The sequence below is a fragment of the Myotis davidii genome, unplaced genomic scaffold (assembly GCF_000327345.1).
Source record: "Myotis davidii unplaced genomic scaffold, ASM32734v1 scaffold807, whole genome shotgun sequence".
In the NCBI taxonomy this organism is placed as follows: domain Eukaryota; kingdom Metazoa; phylum Chordata; class Mammalia; order Chiroptera; family Vespertilionidae; genus Myotis; species Myotis davidii.
In genome coordinates, this window is record NW_006298272.1 from 485,102 (window position 1) to 504,811 (window position 19,710).

General features: G+C 57.2%; 1 protein-coding gene across 1 annotated transcript in view; it reads left to right on the forward strand.

Annotated features, from left to right (window-relative positions):
- Nucleotides 1-2,137: 2,137 nt before the first annotated feature.
- The window catches only part of ARHGEF10 (Rho guanine nucleotide exchange factor 10), a gene marked incomplete at its 3' end in the record, with an annotated part of 48,113 nt that continues 30,540 nt past the window's right edge, over nt 2,138-19,710 (forward strand). The window contains exons 1-8 of the mRNA XM_006773930.1: nt 2,138-2,141; nt 5,488-5,658; nt 6,221-6,508; nt 7,540-7,603; nt 8,259-8,335; nt 10,559-10,615; nt 14,204-14,367; nt 17,651-17,767. Coding sequence (XP_006773993.1) covers nt 2,138-2,141; nt 5,488-5,658; nt 6,221-6,508; nt 7,540-7,603; nt 8,259-8,335; nt 10,559-10,615; nt 14,204-14,367; nt 17,651-17,767 — 942 coding nt within the window. The remainder of the gene's footprint in view (nt 2,142-5,487; nt 5,659-6,220; nt 6,509-7,539; nt 7,604-8,258; nt 8,336-10,558; nt 10,616-14,203; nt 14,368-17,650; nt 17,768-19,710) is intronic.

A 19,710-nucleotide genomic window follows, 5' to 3' on the forward strand; every position in this document is an offset into this window, starting at 1 on the left:
GCCAGAGGGAAGAGTATTTGCAAGCTATTTTCAAAAACACATATGAAGACCTTGCTCAGCTGCATGACTTAGCTGTGCTGACAGTACATGGTCATAGGCCTGATTCCTGGGCATGGTGCTGGAAGGGTCAGAGGTCACTGGGGCTGTGCCAGTACTTTGTTTATTCAAGAGCAGAGCTTGAGCCTGAGGCACGACCAGGACTTGGACCCCAGTCCTCTGACCTCCAATCCTGCTGGGGTCCGACCCCAGCATGTCCAACCCCAAATGGGTGGACGGAGTCGGCGAAGAAGGGCGCTTACATAGACAGCTTCTTCTTGATCAGCAGCCTAGCCAGGATCTCTAGCCACGTTCTCTTCAGGATCTCCAGCCAAGTTCTGGTTCAGTTCTCTCACTAGGTTCTCCAGTCAGGCTCGGTCGCCAGATTCTGTAGTCAGGTTCTTCAGCCATGTTCTCTCGCTAGGTTCTCCAGCCAGGTTCTGTCTAGGATCTCCAGCGAGGTTCTGTCTAGGTTCTCCAGCCAGGTTCTGTTGCCAGGTTCTAGTCAGGTTCTCTTGCCATGTTCTATCCAGGTTCTGTAGCCAGGTTCTGTCTCTAGGATCTTCAGCCAGGTTCTCTCGCTAGGTTCTGTCTCTAGGTTCTGTCCCTAGGTTGTGTGTGTAGGTTCTGTTTCCTGTTGTCTTGTTACATCTGTATTTATACCAGTTGATTCCAATCCTATCAATCTCTATTCCAAAGGTTAGGGCGTTTCTTATCTCCATTCCAGGGAGTAAAGATTATGTAGCTTAAGCATGATTGTTTGTAGTTAAAGTGATTAATTACCTGCCTGGCACTTAGTTAAGAGGTTTTATTCCCTCCCTAACTTCAGGGGAAAATCTCTACCTGGGGAAACAACATTTCTCGGAGAGGTGACCTTGGTTAAAACACACAGTGCCAAGAAGGTGAGCAAACATATTAAGAACAGTATGCTATATACGCCAGGTCCCTTGAAACAGCAAGGATGGACCGGCTCCCGCACTCACTCACTCACTCATTCACTCATTCTTTGCACAAGTGTCTGGGGAGTGAGCAGTTGGCAGGCCAGTCTCACCCGAGAGTTGCGTGGCACATGGTGAACAGGGCACCCGTCCTCAGCAGCTTGTGCCTCTCCCTGTGTGACCTACTGAGGCACTGCCTCCTGTTTTGTGGGGAGGGAAGGGGAGGAGAAGGGGGTGAGGGAGGCAGGGAAGGGGCTGAGAGTCACCACGTAGACCCGAGGACACTCGGCACAACCACTGTCCCTTCATGGGGGAGCGTGCGTTTTGGGGCCCGAAGTTCACGCTTTGCTTCGTCCCTTCCCAAGTGATTAGGAGCTTGTTTTGTGCCTCACCTTTCAAAGCTCTATTCTTCTTAGAAACAGGTTCCTGGAAGTCACCTGTGGGGGTGACCTAGTCGTTCAGGCTCAGCAGCGTGAGCTGTAACTGCGGGAGGCGAGTGCCGACAGGAGCCGCGTGTGGCTCGGAGTCAGGCCCATGTCTGAGCCTGTGCCCGGCCGCCCTCGGAACAGGGCTCTCTTCTGTCGCCGCGCCAGGGTGCTGGTTGGCATCCTTCCCGAAACTGCGGCCGCGTGAGCTTAGATGGTGACGGTGGACCTGGGAGGTGTCCTGACACATCTGTGCTTCCCCTCCGGAGACGCATGGCTCTAGCGCTCCTTCACCAGCTCATTCAGTGACTAAGGTGACGCCTCAGTGCCGGAGCCCAACACGCTTCCCCAGGCACGCTCTTCTCCTGCGTGGGGACCCGGGGCTGGGGCCGTGCGCGTCGGCGACCGTGTGGGGGCAGGGCCTCGCCGGGCTTGTTTCTTACGGGCTCGGCTGGGACTCAGGTCATGGAACAGACTTGCTCTGGCAGCTTCTGGGGAGCGGGTGGCTTTGTGTTTTAGTGAAACATGAGCATCTCCACAAAGAGGAGACGGACAAGCGGACACGTGTGCTTGTTGTGGAAACTTCGAGAAATGCCAAAAAACACAGAGAAAATGCAGATTACAGTCTCCCTCGGTTCTCGAGCGTCTCCCATCTCAGCCAGTTCGCCTCTCAGCCTGACACCCTTTCCTGCCGACACCGTGTGATCAGTCACGCGTCCCTCTGGCGGCAAAGGAGACATGCGTGAGTGGAGTCAGTTCTCCACCAAACCTCACGTGGTTAATGTCCCAGGAACGTGTGCTGTGAACATTTTCATGTTGTTTGGCTTTTGTTGCTTCTTATTAACTAGTGGCTCGGTGCACAAAAATTTGAGAGTGTGCCCTAACTGGTTTGGCTCAGTGGATAAGGCGTTAGCCTGGGGACTGAAGGGTCCCAGGTTCGATTCCGGTCAAGGGCATGTACCTTGGTTGTGGGCATATCCCCAGTAGGGGGTGTTCAAGAGGTGGCTGATCGATGCTTCTCTCTCATCGATGTTTCTAACTCTCTGTCCCTCTCCCTTTCTCTCTGTAAAAAATCAATAAAATATATTTTAAAAAAAATTTGAGAGTGAGGGAGAGTGGAGGAGAGAGGGAAACATCAATGTGAGAGAAACACATTGATTGTTTGCCTCTTGCTCGAGCTCTGACCAGGGCTCCGGCTTGGGCCAGGAAGGAGCCTGCAACCCAGGTACGTGCCCTTGACTGGAATCGAATCCGGGACCCTTTGGTCCGCAGGCTGACGCTCTAGCCACTGAGCCACACTGACTAGGGCTCTCCTGTCCTTTCTGTTTGTAAAGTGTTTGTTTGTCGATTAAACAGTACAGGAGACATGTGCTGGAAACAAGGAAGGTTAAAACGGGGGGGTCACGTGGGGGTCTGGAACGGATTAATGCAATTCCCGTGATTTCTAATGGGGACAATGATTCGGTTTTCCAACAGCCTTCTGGAATGAGTTAAGTTCGAGAACTGAGGTTCCGCTGTGTCTGCAGCATGTAGAGGCGGCCGCCGTGACAGTCGCACTTCAGGCTGCGTGCACGGAGGGCGGGGCCTTCTCTTGTGGAGAAGTGTCCATAGCACAGCGCTGACCATCTCCCCACGGGGCCCCGCTCAGCGGGGTCAGGGGCCACGTCACCACCACCCCCAGAGCGCTCTCATCTTCCCACACTGACACGCTGTCCCACTCAACACTCACTCCACCTGCCCCGCCCCCCACAACACCACCCCGCCTCCTATCTCTGAACCGACGGCTCCAGGGACCCCCGAGTGGGGTCTCGGTGTCGGTCCTCTGCGCTGCCCTCTTGCTGGGCAGTGGCCGCAGGCCCCTCGCGTGACCGCAGGTGGCAGCGCCTCCTCCCACTGCAGGACCGAGGACACTCCGTGGGTGATGGGCTCGTTCTGTTTATCCGCTGACCCGCCCGGACTCGCGGGTGCACCCCCCTCGGCGTCCTGTGAGCGCGGTGCACGCGAGGCCGTCTGAGCCCCGGCTTTTAGCAGGGGGACCGCGGGCCCACGGTGATTGCGCGTCATCACCAGACCGGTTTCCATGGCGGGCACCCCGGCCCAGCCCCCACACCCTCCCCATCCGTTATCTCCTAGTAAGTGAGTGAAGAGACACATTTAACCACTGTGTTCACTGAACTTGTCAGGAGCGCCTCTCCATGTACTGAGAGACCTTCATCGCTCCACAGCGTCTCGTTGCACAGTGGGTCCTAATCTGAAAAATGGCCTTTCGTTATAAGACACCTCGGTGGTTTCTTCAAAACTATCCTGTTGCCGAACCGTTTGGCTCGGTGGATAGAGCGTCGGCCTGCAGACTCAAGGGTCCCGGGTTCGATTGCGGTCAAGGGCATGGACCTTGGTTGTGGGCGCATCCCCCGTGGGGGGCTTGCAGGAGGCAGCTGATTGATCGCTCTCATCGATGTTTCTAACTCTCCATCCCTCTCCCTTCTTCTCTGTAAAAATCAATAAAACGTATTTAAAAACCAAAAACCAAAAAGCTGTCCTGCTACTCCAGTCCTGTAAAGATTCCCGATAGTTTCCGAGGATGAGTGCTGAGCCACGGGGCGCGGAGGAAGGACGGACACGGTGCAGGGCTGGCGGCCCCGTGGGAAAGGCCTCCGCGTACGCGCTTATCGGGGTAGCGTGTTAAACATACTTTCCCGAAGCCTTTTCTGGGTCCCATTTCACTATTGGTCATTGTTTCAAAACATGGAAAAGCTAGGGGAACGTGCTCTCGACTGTCCCTCGGGCCCTGTGTGCCACGGACAGGTGGAGGAGACCGCCCTGGGTCCCCGCGGCCCCTCCCGATGCAGGGAAGGGGCGGGACTCTGGACCTCTCTCCTCATTCCCCGGAGAAAGGAAGTGTCTGCTTCCTCCCGAGACCCGCTAGGATGTGCCACTCCTTCCCCAGCTGCAGCGGCAGGAAGCGCCTCCTGGGGGGTTTCTCTTGTTGCTGTTGGTTTTTATATACTTACTGACTTCAGAGAGAGGAGGGGGGGAGGGAGGGAGAGAGAGAGAGAGAGACATCCGTGATGAGAATCACTGACCGCTGCCTCCTGCACGCCCCCCACTGGGGATCGAGCCGCAACCCGGGCCGGTGCCCTGACCAGGTATGGAACCCATGACTTCCTGGTTCATAGGTAGGTGCTCAACCACTGAGCCGCACCGGCTGGGCTGGAAGTTTGTACCTGTTGATCCTTTCACCCATTTCTTTTTAAAGAAAATATTTATAAATTTACTCTTGTAAGTATTTTTATCTGTAACATACACAAAACACAGGCCAGCATAGAGGCTGGCAATGCCATTTTACCCTTTTAGTTCCAGGTGTGCTTTTTCCTGCAGGTTTTTAAAGAGAGCCCCGCTCTGTGATTTGGGATTGCGGCCACCTAGTCCGCAGGACCCGTGGTTTGTGCTGTAAAAGCTGCACGTCCGCAGGCCTTTGCCCTCCTGGCCTCCCAGCCTCCCGGCCTCCTGTCCTCCCAGCCTCCCAACCTCTCGGCCTCCCGACCTCCCGGCCTCCCAGCCTCCCGGCCTCCTGTCCTCCCAGCCTCCCAACCTCTCGGCCTCCCGACCTCCCGGCCTCCCAGCCTCCCGGCCTCCTGTCCTCCCAGCCTCCCAACCTCTCGGCCTCCCGACCTCCCAGCCTCCCGGCCTCCCGGCCTCCCAACTTCCTGGCCTCCCAGAAGAGCAGCCTGGGACAGAGCTGCCGGGGGTGATGAAGCTCTCAGCCCAGGTTCCGCCTGAGGATCCTTGTGTCCCAGGAATGGGAACCAGGGACTTAAGGCCCCCCCCGCCCCCCGCCCCGTGGCCCAGCACCCGCTGGGCTGGGAGCTTCCCTGGCTCTCGGGCTGTGGTGGGAGGTCTCTGATGAGGAAAGTGCTCTCCTCCCTGGGCCCATGAGGAAGGCAGAGCGCCGACCCCCACACCCACCCCGAAGGTCTCCCCCAGCACAGGGGCGGCCGGCACCTTGTCCCCAGCCCGTCTCTGTCCAGAACGTGGAGGTGGTTTTGCTGGTGATACCTGTTAACACTGTCATTTCTGTTAAACTGTAGGAAATGAGGTAAAATACGATCCGAACAATAATGAGGAGGAGGAGGAGGAGGAGGAGGAGGAGGGAGAACAGTTCGATTTTGACAGCGGAGATGAGGTTCCAGAAGCGGACAGAGGAGCCCCGGGTGCCCCCGAGGCCGGGCACGTGGGAGCTGCCGCCCCCACCAGCTCAGGTGAGTGCCGGTGGCCCGCAGACCCAGGCCACCCCTCCCCTCCCCTCCCCCCAGGAGGGGCCGCTGGGCGGGGTCCCGAGGGAGGTGCCCTTCTGTGATGTGGGAGCTGGAATGCCTGCATGGAAACGGCCGTGGGTCTTCGAACTTACGGTGCTTCCAGGGCTGTCGGTCTCGCCCGTGTGTCCCTTGTACACGTTGGAGGGACAGGGACTCCTGGTCTAGTAAGAACGGCCTCATCCGTGTGCCGCTGCCGCCCGGGAAGGCGCTTTCAGTTTAAGCGGTGCTGCTGGGGCGGGTCCGATGCAGGACTTTCCATGTCGGTGCCAGGAGGGGCCTGGGGCCTTACTCGCTGCCCATGGACGGTCGGGCCAGCCTTGCGTTTCCCTGTCTGTAGCAGAAGCTCTCACCAGGCCACGGGCTCTCCTGCCCCAGATTCACCCTCCCGAGGTCGGGTGCGCCCTGCACGCCATGGCCCAGGGAGGGACCCTCTAGGAGCCCTGGGCTGGGAGGGGGGGGGCACTGCTGCCCGAGCGCGTGGGCCTGACGCTGGGTTTGCCTCCAGGAGGGGAAGACGGGACAGGGCCCGACAAGGGCGCGCTTGTGGAACCGACGAAGCTTGGGGTCCCAGCGAGAGTGAATCCCTACTCCATCATCGACATCACGCCCTTTCAGGAAGAGCAGCCTGCACCCCCAGACCCCGAGGCCCAGGAGGAGGGCGTGAGCCTGCACGTGCCCAGCGGGTACTCGGTGCCCGTGCCCTGTGGCTACGCCGTGCCCTCCAACCTGCCCGCGCTCCTGCCCGCCTACTCCAGCCCCGTCATCGTGCGCTCCGTGTCCCTGGACGAGGAAGGTGGGCCCTTCCCCTGCACCGTCCTCCCCGTGCGAGATGGACTTTGTGTGCACACGAGTGTGTGTGCGCATGAGTGTGTGTGTGTGCAAGCACGGAGGTGTGGCTGTATGTATGAGTGTGTACACGAGTGTGTGCATGTGTGGAAATATGTGTATGCATGAGTGTGTGTGTGGGGATGCGTGTGTAGATGAGTGTGTGCGTAGGAACGTGTGTGTACATGAGTGTATGTGTACATGAGTGTGTATGTGTGTTTGCATGCATATATGTGTGGTTGTGTATGCGTGAATGTGTGTGCGTATGGCAGTATATGGTGTGTGGGAATGTGTGTGCATGAGTGTGCACATGTGTGTGCATGCGCACATGAGTGGCTGTGTATGTGTGTGCACGTATGCATGTGTGAGAGCAGGGAAAGTTTGGTTGTCCACTATCACCAACTTAACACACTGCGGACCAGTAGTGTCATTGCCAGCTTTACCCAGCGGCCAGGTCAGTTTCTATTGAACGAGCACAAAAATCGTTTTGCATAAATGTTAAAGGCACGCTTTCAAGCTAAATACCCATTGCATTTTGAAGTTATTTATTACGTGTTCTTACAAGCTACTATCTCTTTAAAGTATGATCTTTGTAAAACACTGTGTGAATTCTCGTGACCCGTCTGCTATGTGTGAAGCATTGCTACCTTGAAAATCTCCTGAGGTCGCCACGTAGACACACTTTCACATAAACCCCAGCTGTCATTTCCCGTGAAAACGGAGGGAGTCCGGTGTTCCCTTTGCATCCGACCTGACTGGTTGGGCGTCGTTTTATTTCTGGCTGTTTCATACGACCCTGGGTCATGGCTCCGTATTGTAACCCCACGTGGAAGACATTTTATCTGAAACCTAAACCACCTCGAATCCATCACTAACCATCGTTATGCTAAGATCAGCCGATCGGTGATCAGAAACAAAGTAGGAAATCGTTTTAAGGATGAAAATGAACTTGCATTTTTATCAGCCTCGAGCAATACGCGTTGTTTTCTTTCTTGGCAGAGACCCCCGAAGTGGCGGAAGACGGCCAGGGCAACTCTCTGAGTTCTGAGGACCCAGCCAACAGGTACCCGTGTGGCTTTTCCGGGGAGTCTGAGCCGACCGGTCCCTGAAGCCGAGTGCAGAGGGGCCGGTGCCTGGAGCTGCTGGCTGCCCGGCCCCCGTGGGGCCTCCCCTCTGTCCGTCAGACTCTGCCCTCTCTCCAGGGCCCCCAAGCGGGTCCCCCTGAACTCAGGGCTGCAAGACGCTAGTGTTACTCCGTGTGGAAGACGAGCGATGAGGCCACAGCCAAACAGAATGAGCCGTGCAGGCCCCAGTCTCTCTCGGGAGACGCGCCGTGAGCCTGTTTCACAAAGGCTCCTAGACCCTTCGATGGAAAGAAAAAGATGCTTAGCTTTGTTTAAGCCAGATTCCACCCGAATCCCGCCCGCTGGTCTATTACCGGCCTTTCTCCACACCACTTGCCTTTGCACGTGCAGTTCCATCTGCTTGGTGTGCCCCGAGAACCCCCTCCCCGGCAGACTCCTGTCACCCCGCAACGCTGGCCGTTCAGCGGTGGCAGAGCGCCCGGTCATGAGCAGCTGTGAGTGAAAATCAGTGGGGGAGCCGCGGTCCCGTCTGGGGAATGTGCCCCTGGCGCACGTGGTGGCACCTGGGTACGTCGGGGACACGCGGCAGCAGGAAGGATGGTCCGTGGTGACGTACCGTTTGCTTCCCTGCAGTGAGGACCGGGCCCGAGCCGAGGACAGCCCCCTGGCCCGCTGGGTGGCAGACCCCGCCAACACCGCCTGGATGGACAGTAAGCTGCCCGCCCGCCAGGGCTGCCCGCGCCCCACGTCCTCGCCACGCCCAGCGCCGGTGTCAGGCTCAGCCCGTTAGCCTCGTGCCCTGCGTCGGGGCTAAAGGTTATGACACCCGTCACTTACCTCCCGTCAGTCACTGGATCTCTGCCTCCCAGCACGGCGCCCCCTGGTGTTTGCGAAATGGCTGTGGGTTCGGGACAGAGGCGCTGCCCCCAGGCCCCAGGCCCCAGCCAGCAGCCTCCACCAAGACACTGAACCGGCTTCTTCCCGCCGGCCAGTGCCTCTCCCTGGGTGGGGGGTGGGGGTGTAGCCACCACGGACCCAGGCCTGGCCACCTGTGGTTAGAGAGGGCAGCTGCTTCAGCTGGATTTACTTGTTGTTTTTTGTTACTCCTCACCCGAGGATATTTTTCCATTGATTTTTCAGAGAGAGTGGAAGAGAGAGGGAGAGACAGACAGAAACATCGATGTGAGAGAGACACATCGATTGGTTGCCTCCTGCACGCGCCTCGCCCAGGGCCTGGGCCAGGGAGAAGCCTGCAACCGAGGTACATGCCCTTGACCGGAATCGAACCCGGGACCCTTCAGTCCGCAGGCCGACGCTCCATCCACTGAGCCAAACCGGCTTCGGCTGCTTTTTAATTTTTAAAGGAAAAGTGAAGATTGCTTTCCCAGTCGCCTCCTTTCCCCCGCTGATAGCTGTGTGATCGTTCCTATGACCGACTCGCAGCCATCGCAGCCGCCTCCCCATTAGAAACCCCCCGGAGGGTTCGCCCGGGCCTGATTAGGACATTGGAGTAACTAAGCGCTCAGCGTTATTGGCTGATCCCGCTAGGGGGAGGGGCGGGTAGATCAGGACTGTCACTGTAGTGATTTCATTTCCAAAGGAAATGAGTGCCCCCCGAGGAATTGGCTCAAAAAACAAGTTACAGAAACAAAAGAAGGGTCACGTCCGCTCCAGATGACCGTGGGGATGGCTGTATGTGACAGGGGCTCCGTAGGCTGCAGCCCCTGGGGCCTGGCAGGAGCAGACACTCACGGGGTTGTAGGCGGTAAACATTGGGGCTGTTCCGGAATTTGCCCCCTGCCTCCTGCCCCCCGACCCCGCAGGCGGGTGGTCGCAGGGGCTCCAGGTCAGGGACCGGCCTGGGACTTGCCTCCGTTTCTTCCTTGTGTTGCTTTGTCACCTGTGACCTTGTGGTTTCCACGTGGGAGGCAGTGACGTTGGCGGAGTCCACGTCAGCACAGAGCCCTCTCCGACAGCCAGATGACTCTCCACGACCCGCTACCTCGGACCCTCTACCGCGCACACGCGGGGTTTGCCCACGGAGCTCCGCCCACGTAATTTAAGGAAGCGAATACTCCACGTGAAGCTGCTTGAGAAATCCTGTTCTCAAAGCCCAACATGTTAATGAACTCATCCTCACCGAGGATATTGTTCCCGTTGATTTTTAGAGAGAGTAGGAGGGAGAGAGAGAGAGAAAAAACCACACCCAAAAACACTGTGAGAGAGACGCATCGAGTGGCTGCCTCCCGCTCGTGCCCTGACCCGGGCCAGGGATCGGAGCTACAACCTGCGTACGTGCCCTTGACCAGGAATCCAACCCTTGACCCTTTGATTTGCAGGCCGAGCTCTAGCCACTGAGCACAGCGGCCAGGGCTTGAGAGCTCAGCACTTCTCCCCCGCCTGGGGCCGTCCTTCGCATCCAGGGCACACGCGTTGCCTCGTTGGCTCATGTGAAGTTTCCCTCTTTGCCCCGCGGCACTGGGCGGTCCCTTGTTCCTGACACTAATGCCACCTCGAGTTTCTATGTCAGGACACATCACCCTCATAAACTTCACGCTTATCAAAGGGCCTCGGGGAGACGTGCAGTCGAACATAGAATAATGGAGGGGGTTGGCCTGGAGACACAGAACTCCATCTGGAGACTTCCCAGCCGGTCCATTTGGAGCAAGCTTGTCAAACTCGCCGCCCACGGGACGCATGCCTCGTTTATCTGGCCCGTGCTAGGCTTGGAGTTTGACATGCTTGCTTTAGAGGGATTTCCTTCACTCCCAAGACAACGCCCTGCCCTCACCGTAGTGCTCACGCTGGCAGGTGCCTCCTGACCGCACCGACGGCCGCGGGACGGCTAGCTCCCTGGAGACGGTGGCCTGTCGCTGGAACCGTGCGCGCGGCTGGTCCGGCTCGGTTTTCACGGGTCCCTCCTCTCCTTCCAGACCCAGAGGAAGCCGTTTACGACGACGTGCCGAGGGAGGAGTCAGACTCCGAACCAGGTGGGGCTCCGTCTGGCGCTGAGTGTTGGGAGACTGTTGGGCCGTCTTTCCTGGGCGTGCAGACGCCGCCTGTACACACTCCTTTGTGTGCGCCTGAGTGTGTCACGTCCATGATCTCTGTGTCTCTCAGTGTCTCGCTGGGCCCGTGTGGTGGGCGCACCTGTGTGTGTTTACGACACAGCACTTCATAGAGGGACCTGTTCTTTTTTATTGATTTCAGAGAGGAAGGGAGAGGGAGGGAGAGAGAAACTCAATGATGAGAGAATCATTGATCAGTTGCCTCCTGCACGCCCCAACCTGGGATCAAGCCTGCAACCCGGGCATGTGCCCTTGACTGGAATCAAACCTGGGAACCTTCAGTGTACTAGACTGCAGTGGTTCTCAACCTTCTGGCCCTTTAAATACAGTTCCTCATGTTATGACCCAACCATAAAATTATTTTCGTTGCTACTTCATAACTGTCATGTTGCTACTGTTATGAATCATAATGTAAATATCTGATATGCAGGATGGTCTTAGGTGACCCCTGTGAAAGGGTCGTTCGACCGCCAAAGGGGCCACAACCCACAGGTTGAGAACCGCTGGACTAGAGGGTGTTATCTTAATTATCCTAAAGAAGCAGAAAGAATTGAAATAATGAAAGTATGAATGAAAAGTTCAGAAACATGTAGGTGAGATGCACCAGCATACGTCTAATAAATGAGAAAATAGAAGAAAAGACTAAGACATTCTAGAAATAAAGGAAGACACAAGTTCCCAGATGGCAGAAATGCGGGCTTTGTAGTGGGCCGTGCATCAACCAGGCCTACCTGGGACCGTGCAGGTAACACTGTAGCACCGCGTCCCAGTGAGCCCCCGACAGGCTGCAGGCTGGGTCCGTACAGATAACACTGTGGCACCGCCGAGCCCCCGACAGGCCAGGCTGGCACGGTGCCCACGAGGAGCTGTGATTCGGGAGGGGGAACAGCCGTCTCTGGCTGGGGGACGGCAGTGTGATATGCGCAGAGCGCCGAGGAAAACGCATCATCCCAACCCAGGTTGCCACCGCCAGCCGAAGTAAACCTCTTTAAAGAGATGGAGCCTGGGGAGAGCGCCCACTCACAGGCCTGAAGAAACAATGTTGTTCCCATGTCGGGGAAGAGGATGCGGAACATCACGGGAAGCGAAGAGAACAGTGAGCGAATAAACTGACCGATGAGTGAGTCCGAGGGAACGGCACCAAGTCGGCAGCCAGCGAGCCGTGAGCGGGGCCGACCCGGGATCCTGCCGCCCTGCGGTTCAGGAGAAGCGTAGACGCTGGCTTCTGTGTGAGAGGCCAGGTCTGCAGCCCATGGGTTACCGCTGAAAGGTCAGAAAGAGAGGATTTAACTTCAGGATTAGCAGAGCAACACCCAAGCTGGGAGCCAGCAAGAAAAATAGAGACAGCATGGCTTACGGCATGGGAGGAAGACGGGAGAACGAGCCCCAAGTATTGCTACTTACAGCAAATGTGATGGGACTCCAGTCGCCAGGAACAGAGGGTCTCAGGTTGGATAACAGCAAAGCCAGACACGTATTGTGAGAGCTACATCAGGACACAGGACATCTGTACGTAAGCATTTGTCCCTAAGAGGGAATCTAAGCCAATGCTAACCACTAGATAGCCAGTATGACTGGGTAATATGTGATGTGTTAGCTATAAAACACGACTAATTAGAGCAGCGGTTCTCAACCTGTGGGTCGCGACCCCTTTGGGGGTCGAATGACCCTTTCACAGGGGTCACCTAAGACTATCGGAAAACACATATAATTTCATATTGTTTTTGTGATTAATCACTATGCTTTAATTATATTCAATTTGTAACAATGAAAATACATCCTGCATATCAGATATTTACATGACGATTCATAACAGGAGCAACATTACAGTTATGAAGTAGCAACGAAAATAATTTTATGGTTGGGTCACAACATGAGGAACTGTATTAAAGGGTCGCGGCATTAGGAAGGTTGAGATCCACTGAATTAGAGATTCCTCCACAAGATAATGATGTCACAGTTCTAAACGTGTGTGCATCCAGCAACATGGCCTAAATGTATACAGCAGCCTGGCTGGTGTGGCTCAGTGGTTGAGTGTTGACTTATGAACCAGGAGGTCAACTTCTGGTCAGGGCACATGCCTGGGTTGTGGGCTTGATCCCCAGTGGGGGGTGGGCAGGAGGCAGCCAATCAATGATTCTCTCTCATCATTAATGTTTCTATCTCTCTCTCCCTCTTCCTCTCTGAAATCAAGTTTTAAAAAAGTCACATGACCACACACACCCCAAGGTGAAGTCAGAGTGGAAGTTAGGAAATGTTTTGACTTGAATAATAATGAAAATATTACATACAAATTTATAGAGTGGATTTAGGATAGTCAGGAATTAAAGAGATTATGGCATCTGCTAAAAAACACAAAAAGAATGAAAAATAATGAGCTCAGCATCCGACTCGACAGAGTCAGAGGGAGGGGAGGGGAGAAGTCAAAGTGATACACACTGGAACCAGGAGACAGAAACCAGAAGAGAGGACCCACCAGACGCAAGCGCGATTCTCTGAGGATACAGAGCAGGAGCCCCCTGTGAGGACACCGTGTCATCGCTTTGGCGTGTCCTTCCAGGCCAGAGGGGCCGAGGTGATAGAGCCCTTGCAATCTAGGAGCAGGTTATTTATCGTCTTATTAGGCCATTGACCCATCCGTCTATCCACCCACCCTTCCACCCACCCATCCATCCATTCATCTAACCATCTATCCACCCATCCACCCATCCATTTAGTCACTCAACTGTCCACCCACCGACCCTTCCATCCATCTACCCAACCATTCATTCATCCATGGATATCATGTTGGTGTGATTGTGGGTTGCATATTGGTGTGATTGTGATTGTGTGTTGGTGTGATTGTCTATTACATGTTGGTGTGATTGTGGATTGCGTGTTGGTGTGATTGTGATTGTGTGTTGGTGTGATGGTGGATTGCATGTTGGTGTGATTGTGATTGTGTGTTGTGTGATTGTCTATTACATGCTGGTGTGATTGTGGATTGCGTGTTGGTGTGATTGTGGATATCGTGTAGGTGTGATTGTGGATATCGTGTAGGTGTGATTGTGGATTGCAAATTGGTGTGATTGTGGATTGCGTGTTGGTATCATTGTGGTGTTTGTGTTGGTGTGATTGTGGATTGCGTGTTGGTGTGATTGTGGATTGCGTGTTGGTATCATTGTGGTGTTTGTGTTGGTGTGGTTGTGGATTGCGTGTTGGGGTGTGATTGTGGATTGCGTGTTGGTATCATTGTGGTATTTGTGTTGGTGTGATTGTGGATTGCGTGTTGGTGTGATTGTGGATTGCGTGTTGGTGTGATTGTGGATTCTGTGCCGCACCAGGGTCCTCAGGATACAGATGGGGCTGAGGTGTCAGAGCTTTGGCATCTCCAACCCCCAGGTCCCACCTGACGCCTTCCTGCCCCTGCTTTTCTGACGCTCCCCAGCCACGTGGTGAAGTGAGGAGCCTGCAGGAGTCGGTCGTGGGTGAGGTGTGCGCTCCTGACTCCATCCTGTGCTTGTGCCGCAGATGAGATGATCTACGACGACGTCGAGAACGGAGACGAGGGTGGGAACAGCTCCCTGGAGTACGGATGGAGTTCCAGTGAGTTTGAAAGTTACGGGGAGCAGAGCGACTCCGAGGGCAGGAACGGGGTGCCCCGGTCCTTCCTGCGCAGCAGCCACAGGAAGCAGGTGCGTGTGCGGCGTCGGCTGATGACACATGCCCGGGTCAGCCCGTGGGATGCGGCTCACAGGACGTGCACGAGTGCTTTTGGGGTGTCGGCAGGCGGCTTGAGGAGAGCACAGCTGTTGGCAGGAGAGAAGGGCCTAGTCTCCGATTCGCATCCCGTAGCAGTGACGTCACGGCAGGGGGGAAAGCACATGTGGAACTAAGTCCCTCCAAGGTCCTGGGAGAGCTTGCTGCCCTGAGTGTTTAAGAAAGCAGATCGCCGTCCTCTGGATTATTTGGGTTGTGCACAGTGATCTGCCCTGTACACTAGCGATGGAACCGGGCCTGCCCAGACACAGTGCGACCCGCTGTCCCTCAGGGGCGGTGTGGCTTCCGGGTGCCCACCACGAGCAGGGAGACATCACACAGACCACGTGACAGGACAGGCCCCGAGCTGCCCACGACCACCGTGGAGGGGAGTGTGTGTGTGTGACTCTGACCTCAGGTCCATCAGGGGACGCAGGCATTGAGGCGTGGAGTCTGGAACGGGGCAGAGGCAGGTCAGGTGTGTGAGGTCTCGGGTTGCTGTGGTGACTGGCTGTGCCATGCTCACTCTGGTTGTTGGGGTTTGGGCTGTTTCCAAAAGGGGTGGTTTGTACTGACGTTTGGAGTGATGTCAGCGGCCTCATGTACTTTCTGTGGAGGCTGAGACGCAGCCGTGTGTGACCCGGTGGTTGTAGCAGACACAGTCCGTGTGTGACCCGGTGGGTGGAACAGACGCAGCCCGTGTGTGACCCGGTGGGTGTAACTGACGCAGCCCGTGTGTGACCCGGTCGGTGTAGCAGACACAGCCCGTGTGTGACCCGGTGGGGGTAGCAGACGCAGCCCGTGTGTGACCCGGTGGGTGTAGCAGACGCAGCCCGTGTGTGACCCGGTGGGTGTAGCAGACGCAGCCCGTGTGTGACCCGGTGGGTGGAACAGACGCAGCCTGTGACCTGATGCCTCCCCGTGTGGCTCCGCCCACACTGGAACCAGCCGCACGTACCCGGGAGGCAGCCTCCAGGGGTCGGGGTGACCTGTGTCACGAACCTGGAGAGCAAGCTGCACTGCGGTGGGCATCCCAACTGTCCAGTGTTAAGACGAGCCTCTCGCGGGAACACAGCTCCCTGCTGTCACCAGGATCGTCACAGCCGCCTCACCAGGGAGTGAAGCCACAGCTGAACTTGACTCAGTCCAGCCGCGCCCAACGCTCTGGGTTTAAGCTGAGACTGGAACGCAGCGCTTCGGGGCCCAGTTGCCGCAGGATGGGGTACTCAGCGGTGCCTTGGGAGAGCGAGCAAAGCACCCTTAAACCCCGCCTCCAGTCAGCCTGGTCGAGGACGGCCCAGGCGCCGCTCGGTCGGGTGGGGCCCCGCGGAGCCCGTTGGTGCCCGGGCAGCCCCTGCAGGGCCAGTGAGCACGTTGGCCAGAGCAGCAGCCTCCCTGCTAGAATCCAGTGCGAGGCCAGCACAACGCTGACCAGGAGCACGTTACCACGGCGACATCCTGGGACGGGGGCGCCAGGGGTGTTCCGGGGGCGGTGCCGCAGAGGACCAGGCTCCTGGGTGAGAAGTCAGGTTGACCACACAAGGGCGCTGTCAGCTCCGGGAGGGCATCTGACACGGCCGCCCTTTCCATCGGAAACGACTGCCTTGTTCTCGTCCCGGCCTGTGTGGGGCGTGCTTCCCGGGGCGCAGGGGCCCCGTGGGCATAGCGTGGACGCGTGGTCACACTGAGACTCCACTGTGTCCCCACCAGCTGCAGAGGGAGTCACCTCGCCGGAGACTCACAGGCCCCCCCCAGGCCCAGTTCAAGGCTCTTCGCTTGGTGGTGACGTAGAGGCGTCCTTCATGCAGACTTCCCAGAGCCGGTCATTTTAACCTCGTCAGGGTGGATGGGTGACTGGGCCCAGGCTGCTGTGTGTATTAGCCCTCATGGCGGAGACCAGTGATGGCGAACCTATGACACGCGTGTCAGGTGACACGCAAACTCATTTTTTTGGTTGATTTTTCTTTGTTGAATGGCATTTAAACATATAAAATATCAAAAATATAAACCTTTGTTAAGTTAGGGTTTTTCAAAATGCTGACACTCTAGTTATGACATAAAAAAGGGGAATGAAGGTAAAGTTATTGAGAACCTACGGTGAGTAGAGAACTGTGTTGTGCAAATGGTATACCCAGTCTCGTTTAAATATGTTTTTATTGATGTCAGAGAGGAAGGGCAGGGAGGGGGATAGAAACACCAATGATGAGAGAGCATCATGGATCGGCTACCTCCTGTACACCCCACACGGGGCATCAAGCCCGCAACCCAGACATGTGCCCTGACTGGGAATCGAACCGTGACCTCCTGGTTCCTAGGTCAGCACGCAGCCACGGATCCACGCCGGCCGGGCTGCAGTCACGCGTGTTTACTTCTGAGAGTCGGTGGGCCGGCCAGGGGGCTGGCGGCATGGTTCCCGGGAGCCCTTTCAATGTGAGGTTGTCAAGTTCCGAAAGGAGCGTTTTGTGAAGGCTGTGTGTGGTGACGTAGAGGCGTCCTTCATGCAGACTTCCCAGAGCCGGTCATTTTAACCTCGTCAGGGTGGATGGGTGACTGGGCCCAGGCTGCTGTGTGTATTAGCCCTCATGGCGGAGACCAGTGATGGCGAACCTATGACACGCGTGTCAGGTGACACGCAAACTCATTTTTTTGGTTGATTTTTCTTTGTTGAATGGCATTTAAACATATAAAATATCAAAAATATAAACCTTTGTTAAGTTAGGGTTTTTCAAAATGCTGACACGTTGAGCTCAAAAGGTTCGCCATCACTGATCTAGGCTGTCCTAGAGAAATCAGATATTCTCCATTAGAGCAGGTTATCCGGTTCTGTTGGACTGACAAGATTGGCCACTCTGTGAATTGGGGTATCATTGCATCTCCCCCTGATAGAACTGATGTTTTGTGGAAAGAACACTGGCTAAGAGTTGGGAAATCTGGCCTCTGCTCATACTGACAACCTTAGTCCTGTACACCCCACACGGGGCATCAAGCCCGCAACCCAGACATGTGCCCTGACTGGGAATCGAACCGTGACCTCCTGGGTCCTAGGTCAGCACGCAGCCACGGATCCACGCCGGCCAGGCTGCAGTCACGCGTGTTTACTTCTGAGAGTCGGTGGGCCGGCCAGGGGGCTGGCGGCATGGTTCCCGGGAGCCCTTTCAATGTGAGGTTGTCAAGTTCCGAAAGGAGCGTTTTGTGAAGGCTGTGTCTCTTTGTGCCCAGCTGTCCCATGACCTGGCCCGGGTGACGGCGCGCTATGAGAGAAAGATGAGGGAGCTGGTGGCCAGCGCAGTGGGCTCGGGTGAGATTCAGCAGCTAAAGCAGAAGCAGGAGCTGAAGGTAGCGTGGGCCCCTCCCACCCGCTGTGTCCACAATGCGTCCCCGGAGCCCGAGGCCCTGGGGACCGCCTGGCCCTGCCCAGGGAACGCGGCTCCCAGACGCTCTCAGCAGGTCCCTGTCCAGCTGAGGGGCCATTTGCCCTCCGCCCCACCCCCTCGCTCTCTCACCCGGGGCGGGAGGGCCGGCAGGCGGAGGGGTTTCTAGAGCCCCCAGGTGGGCCTTCCCAGCCCATGGAAGGCAGGGCTCAGCCGCCTGTGGCCTGGACTTGGGAGAGGAGAGGCGGCCCCGAGGGCAGAGCGCCCCCTGTAGTTGGGGAAAGACAATGGCTTTTCTGTAATGTGTCCGCAAAGACATATGAGTAGGTTTACGATTACTTTTCAGTGACGATTAATGAAAAAATGTGCAGTTCCCTCAGCTTCACCGAGTCCTGCAGGGAGCACAGGGGCAGCCCAGGCGGACGATGGCCCCATCGTGTCCCGAGTGCAGCGGGGTCCTGAGGCCCGGGCGTGAGGGGCTGGGTTTGGGCGTGACGGCCAGTTCCTCGAGATGTGTTTTATTTACTTATTTTATTATTTATTTTTAAAAATATTTTTATTGATGTCAGAGAGGAAGGGAGAGGGAGAGAGAGAGAGAGAGAAACATCCGTGATGAGAGAGAACCATGGATGGGCTGCCTCCTGCACGCCCCACACTGGGGATGGAGCCCGTAACCCAGGCCTGTGCCCTGAGTGGGACTCAAACCCTGACCTCCTGGGTCATGGATCGTCGCTCACCCACGTCGCGCGCCGGCCGGGCCCTCTCGATGTGTTTCAAAGGCCACTGTCTCGTGAAGCTGCCTTCAGTTCCGTCTCCTCTCCTGTCCTGTGGCCGTTGCCCGTGTGCTGAGTGGCGCTTCCTGGAAGGAGACGTCTGCTTAGCATCGTCCCCCTCCCCCGCTGCTCTGTGCCCAGTGTGTCTGTGCTTGGGGCCTGGGTGCAGGACCAGAGCCCGGAGTCAGCGAGGCTCGCTCACTTAGGGTCAGGCGGGTCCCTGTGGGTGGCAGCGTGGGGCAGGGCCATCCTGGGGAATCCAGGATCAGGCGGGTCCCTGCGGGTGGCAGCATCTGGGCAGGGCCGTCCCAGGCGAATCCAGGGTCAGGCGGGTCCCTGTGGGTGGCAGCGTGGGGCAGGGCCGTCCTGGGGAATCCAGGGTCTGGCGGGTTCTGGGGAGCCCAGGCAGCCACCGGGAGTGTGTGAGGGGGGTCAGGTCCTCGGAGCGGTGTGGGAACCGGTGGACGGTCGGGAGCAACAGGGCCCAGGGGAGGTGGGCGCGTGGGCAGCCTTGGTGATGGTGGGAGGTACCTGAGGCTGGCCAGCTCCTCCCTCTGGTGGACATGGAGTGGCTTTCCCCCACCTGTGTTGCCTCCCCAGCTCTCGGCCTGGACTCCTTGTCCTGCACGTGGAGGGGCCTCGGACGGAGCCAAGATGGGGACTGGCCGAGACGAGGCATAGCCGCCGGGTCTGGGAAGAGAGTGGGGCTCGGGTGTGGGGTTGGGGAGGTGATGCAGGGCCATGGCGAAGGGAAGCCTCGGGGGTGTCGGGCGCACCATCCTAGACGCCGTGGTTGGGTGGAAGGGACGCGGGACCCAGGAGCCCAGCCGCTCGCAGTGTGGACGCGAGGTGGCAGAGTGGTCCTCCGGCTGCCGGAAGTGGGGGCCCTGTTGGGCGCTGACGTGGTTTGGTTTCGGGGTGAGCGTGGTCTTGGACAGTTCTGGGAAGGTGCCTGGGGCACAGGGGTGGGGGGGTAAAGGGCTCGCAGACGGTGGGGCCGGAGGTGCAATGTGTGACATCACCTGGAAGCTGCTCCCCGGGGGCAGGGGGGGGCGGGGGGAGCAACCTGCTCACATCTGAGCCCCGATCCGCGGACACGGGCAGCCCCGGCTGATCTGACACGCCAGCCGCTCCG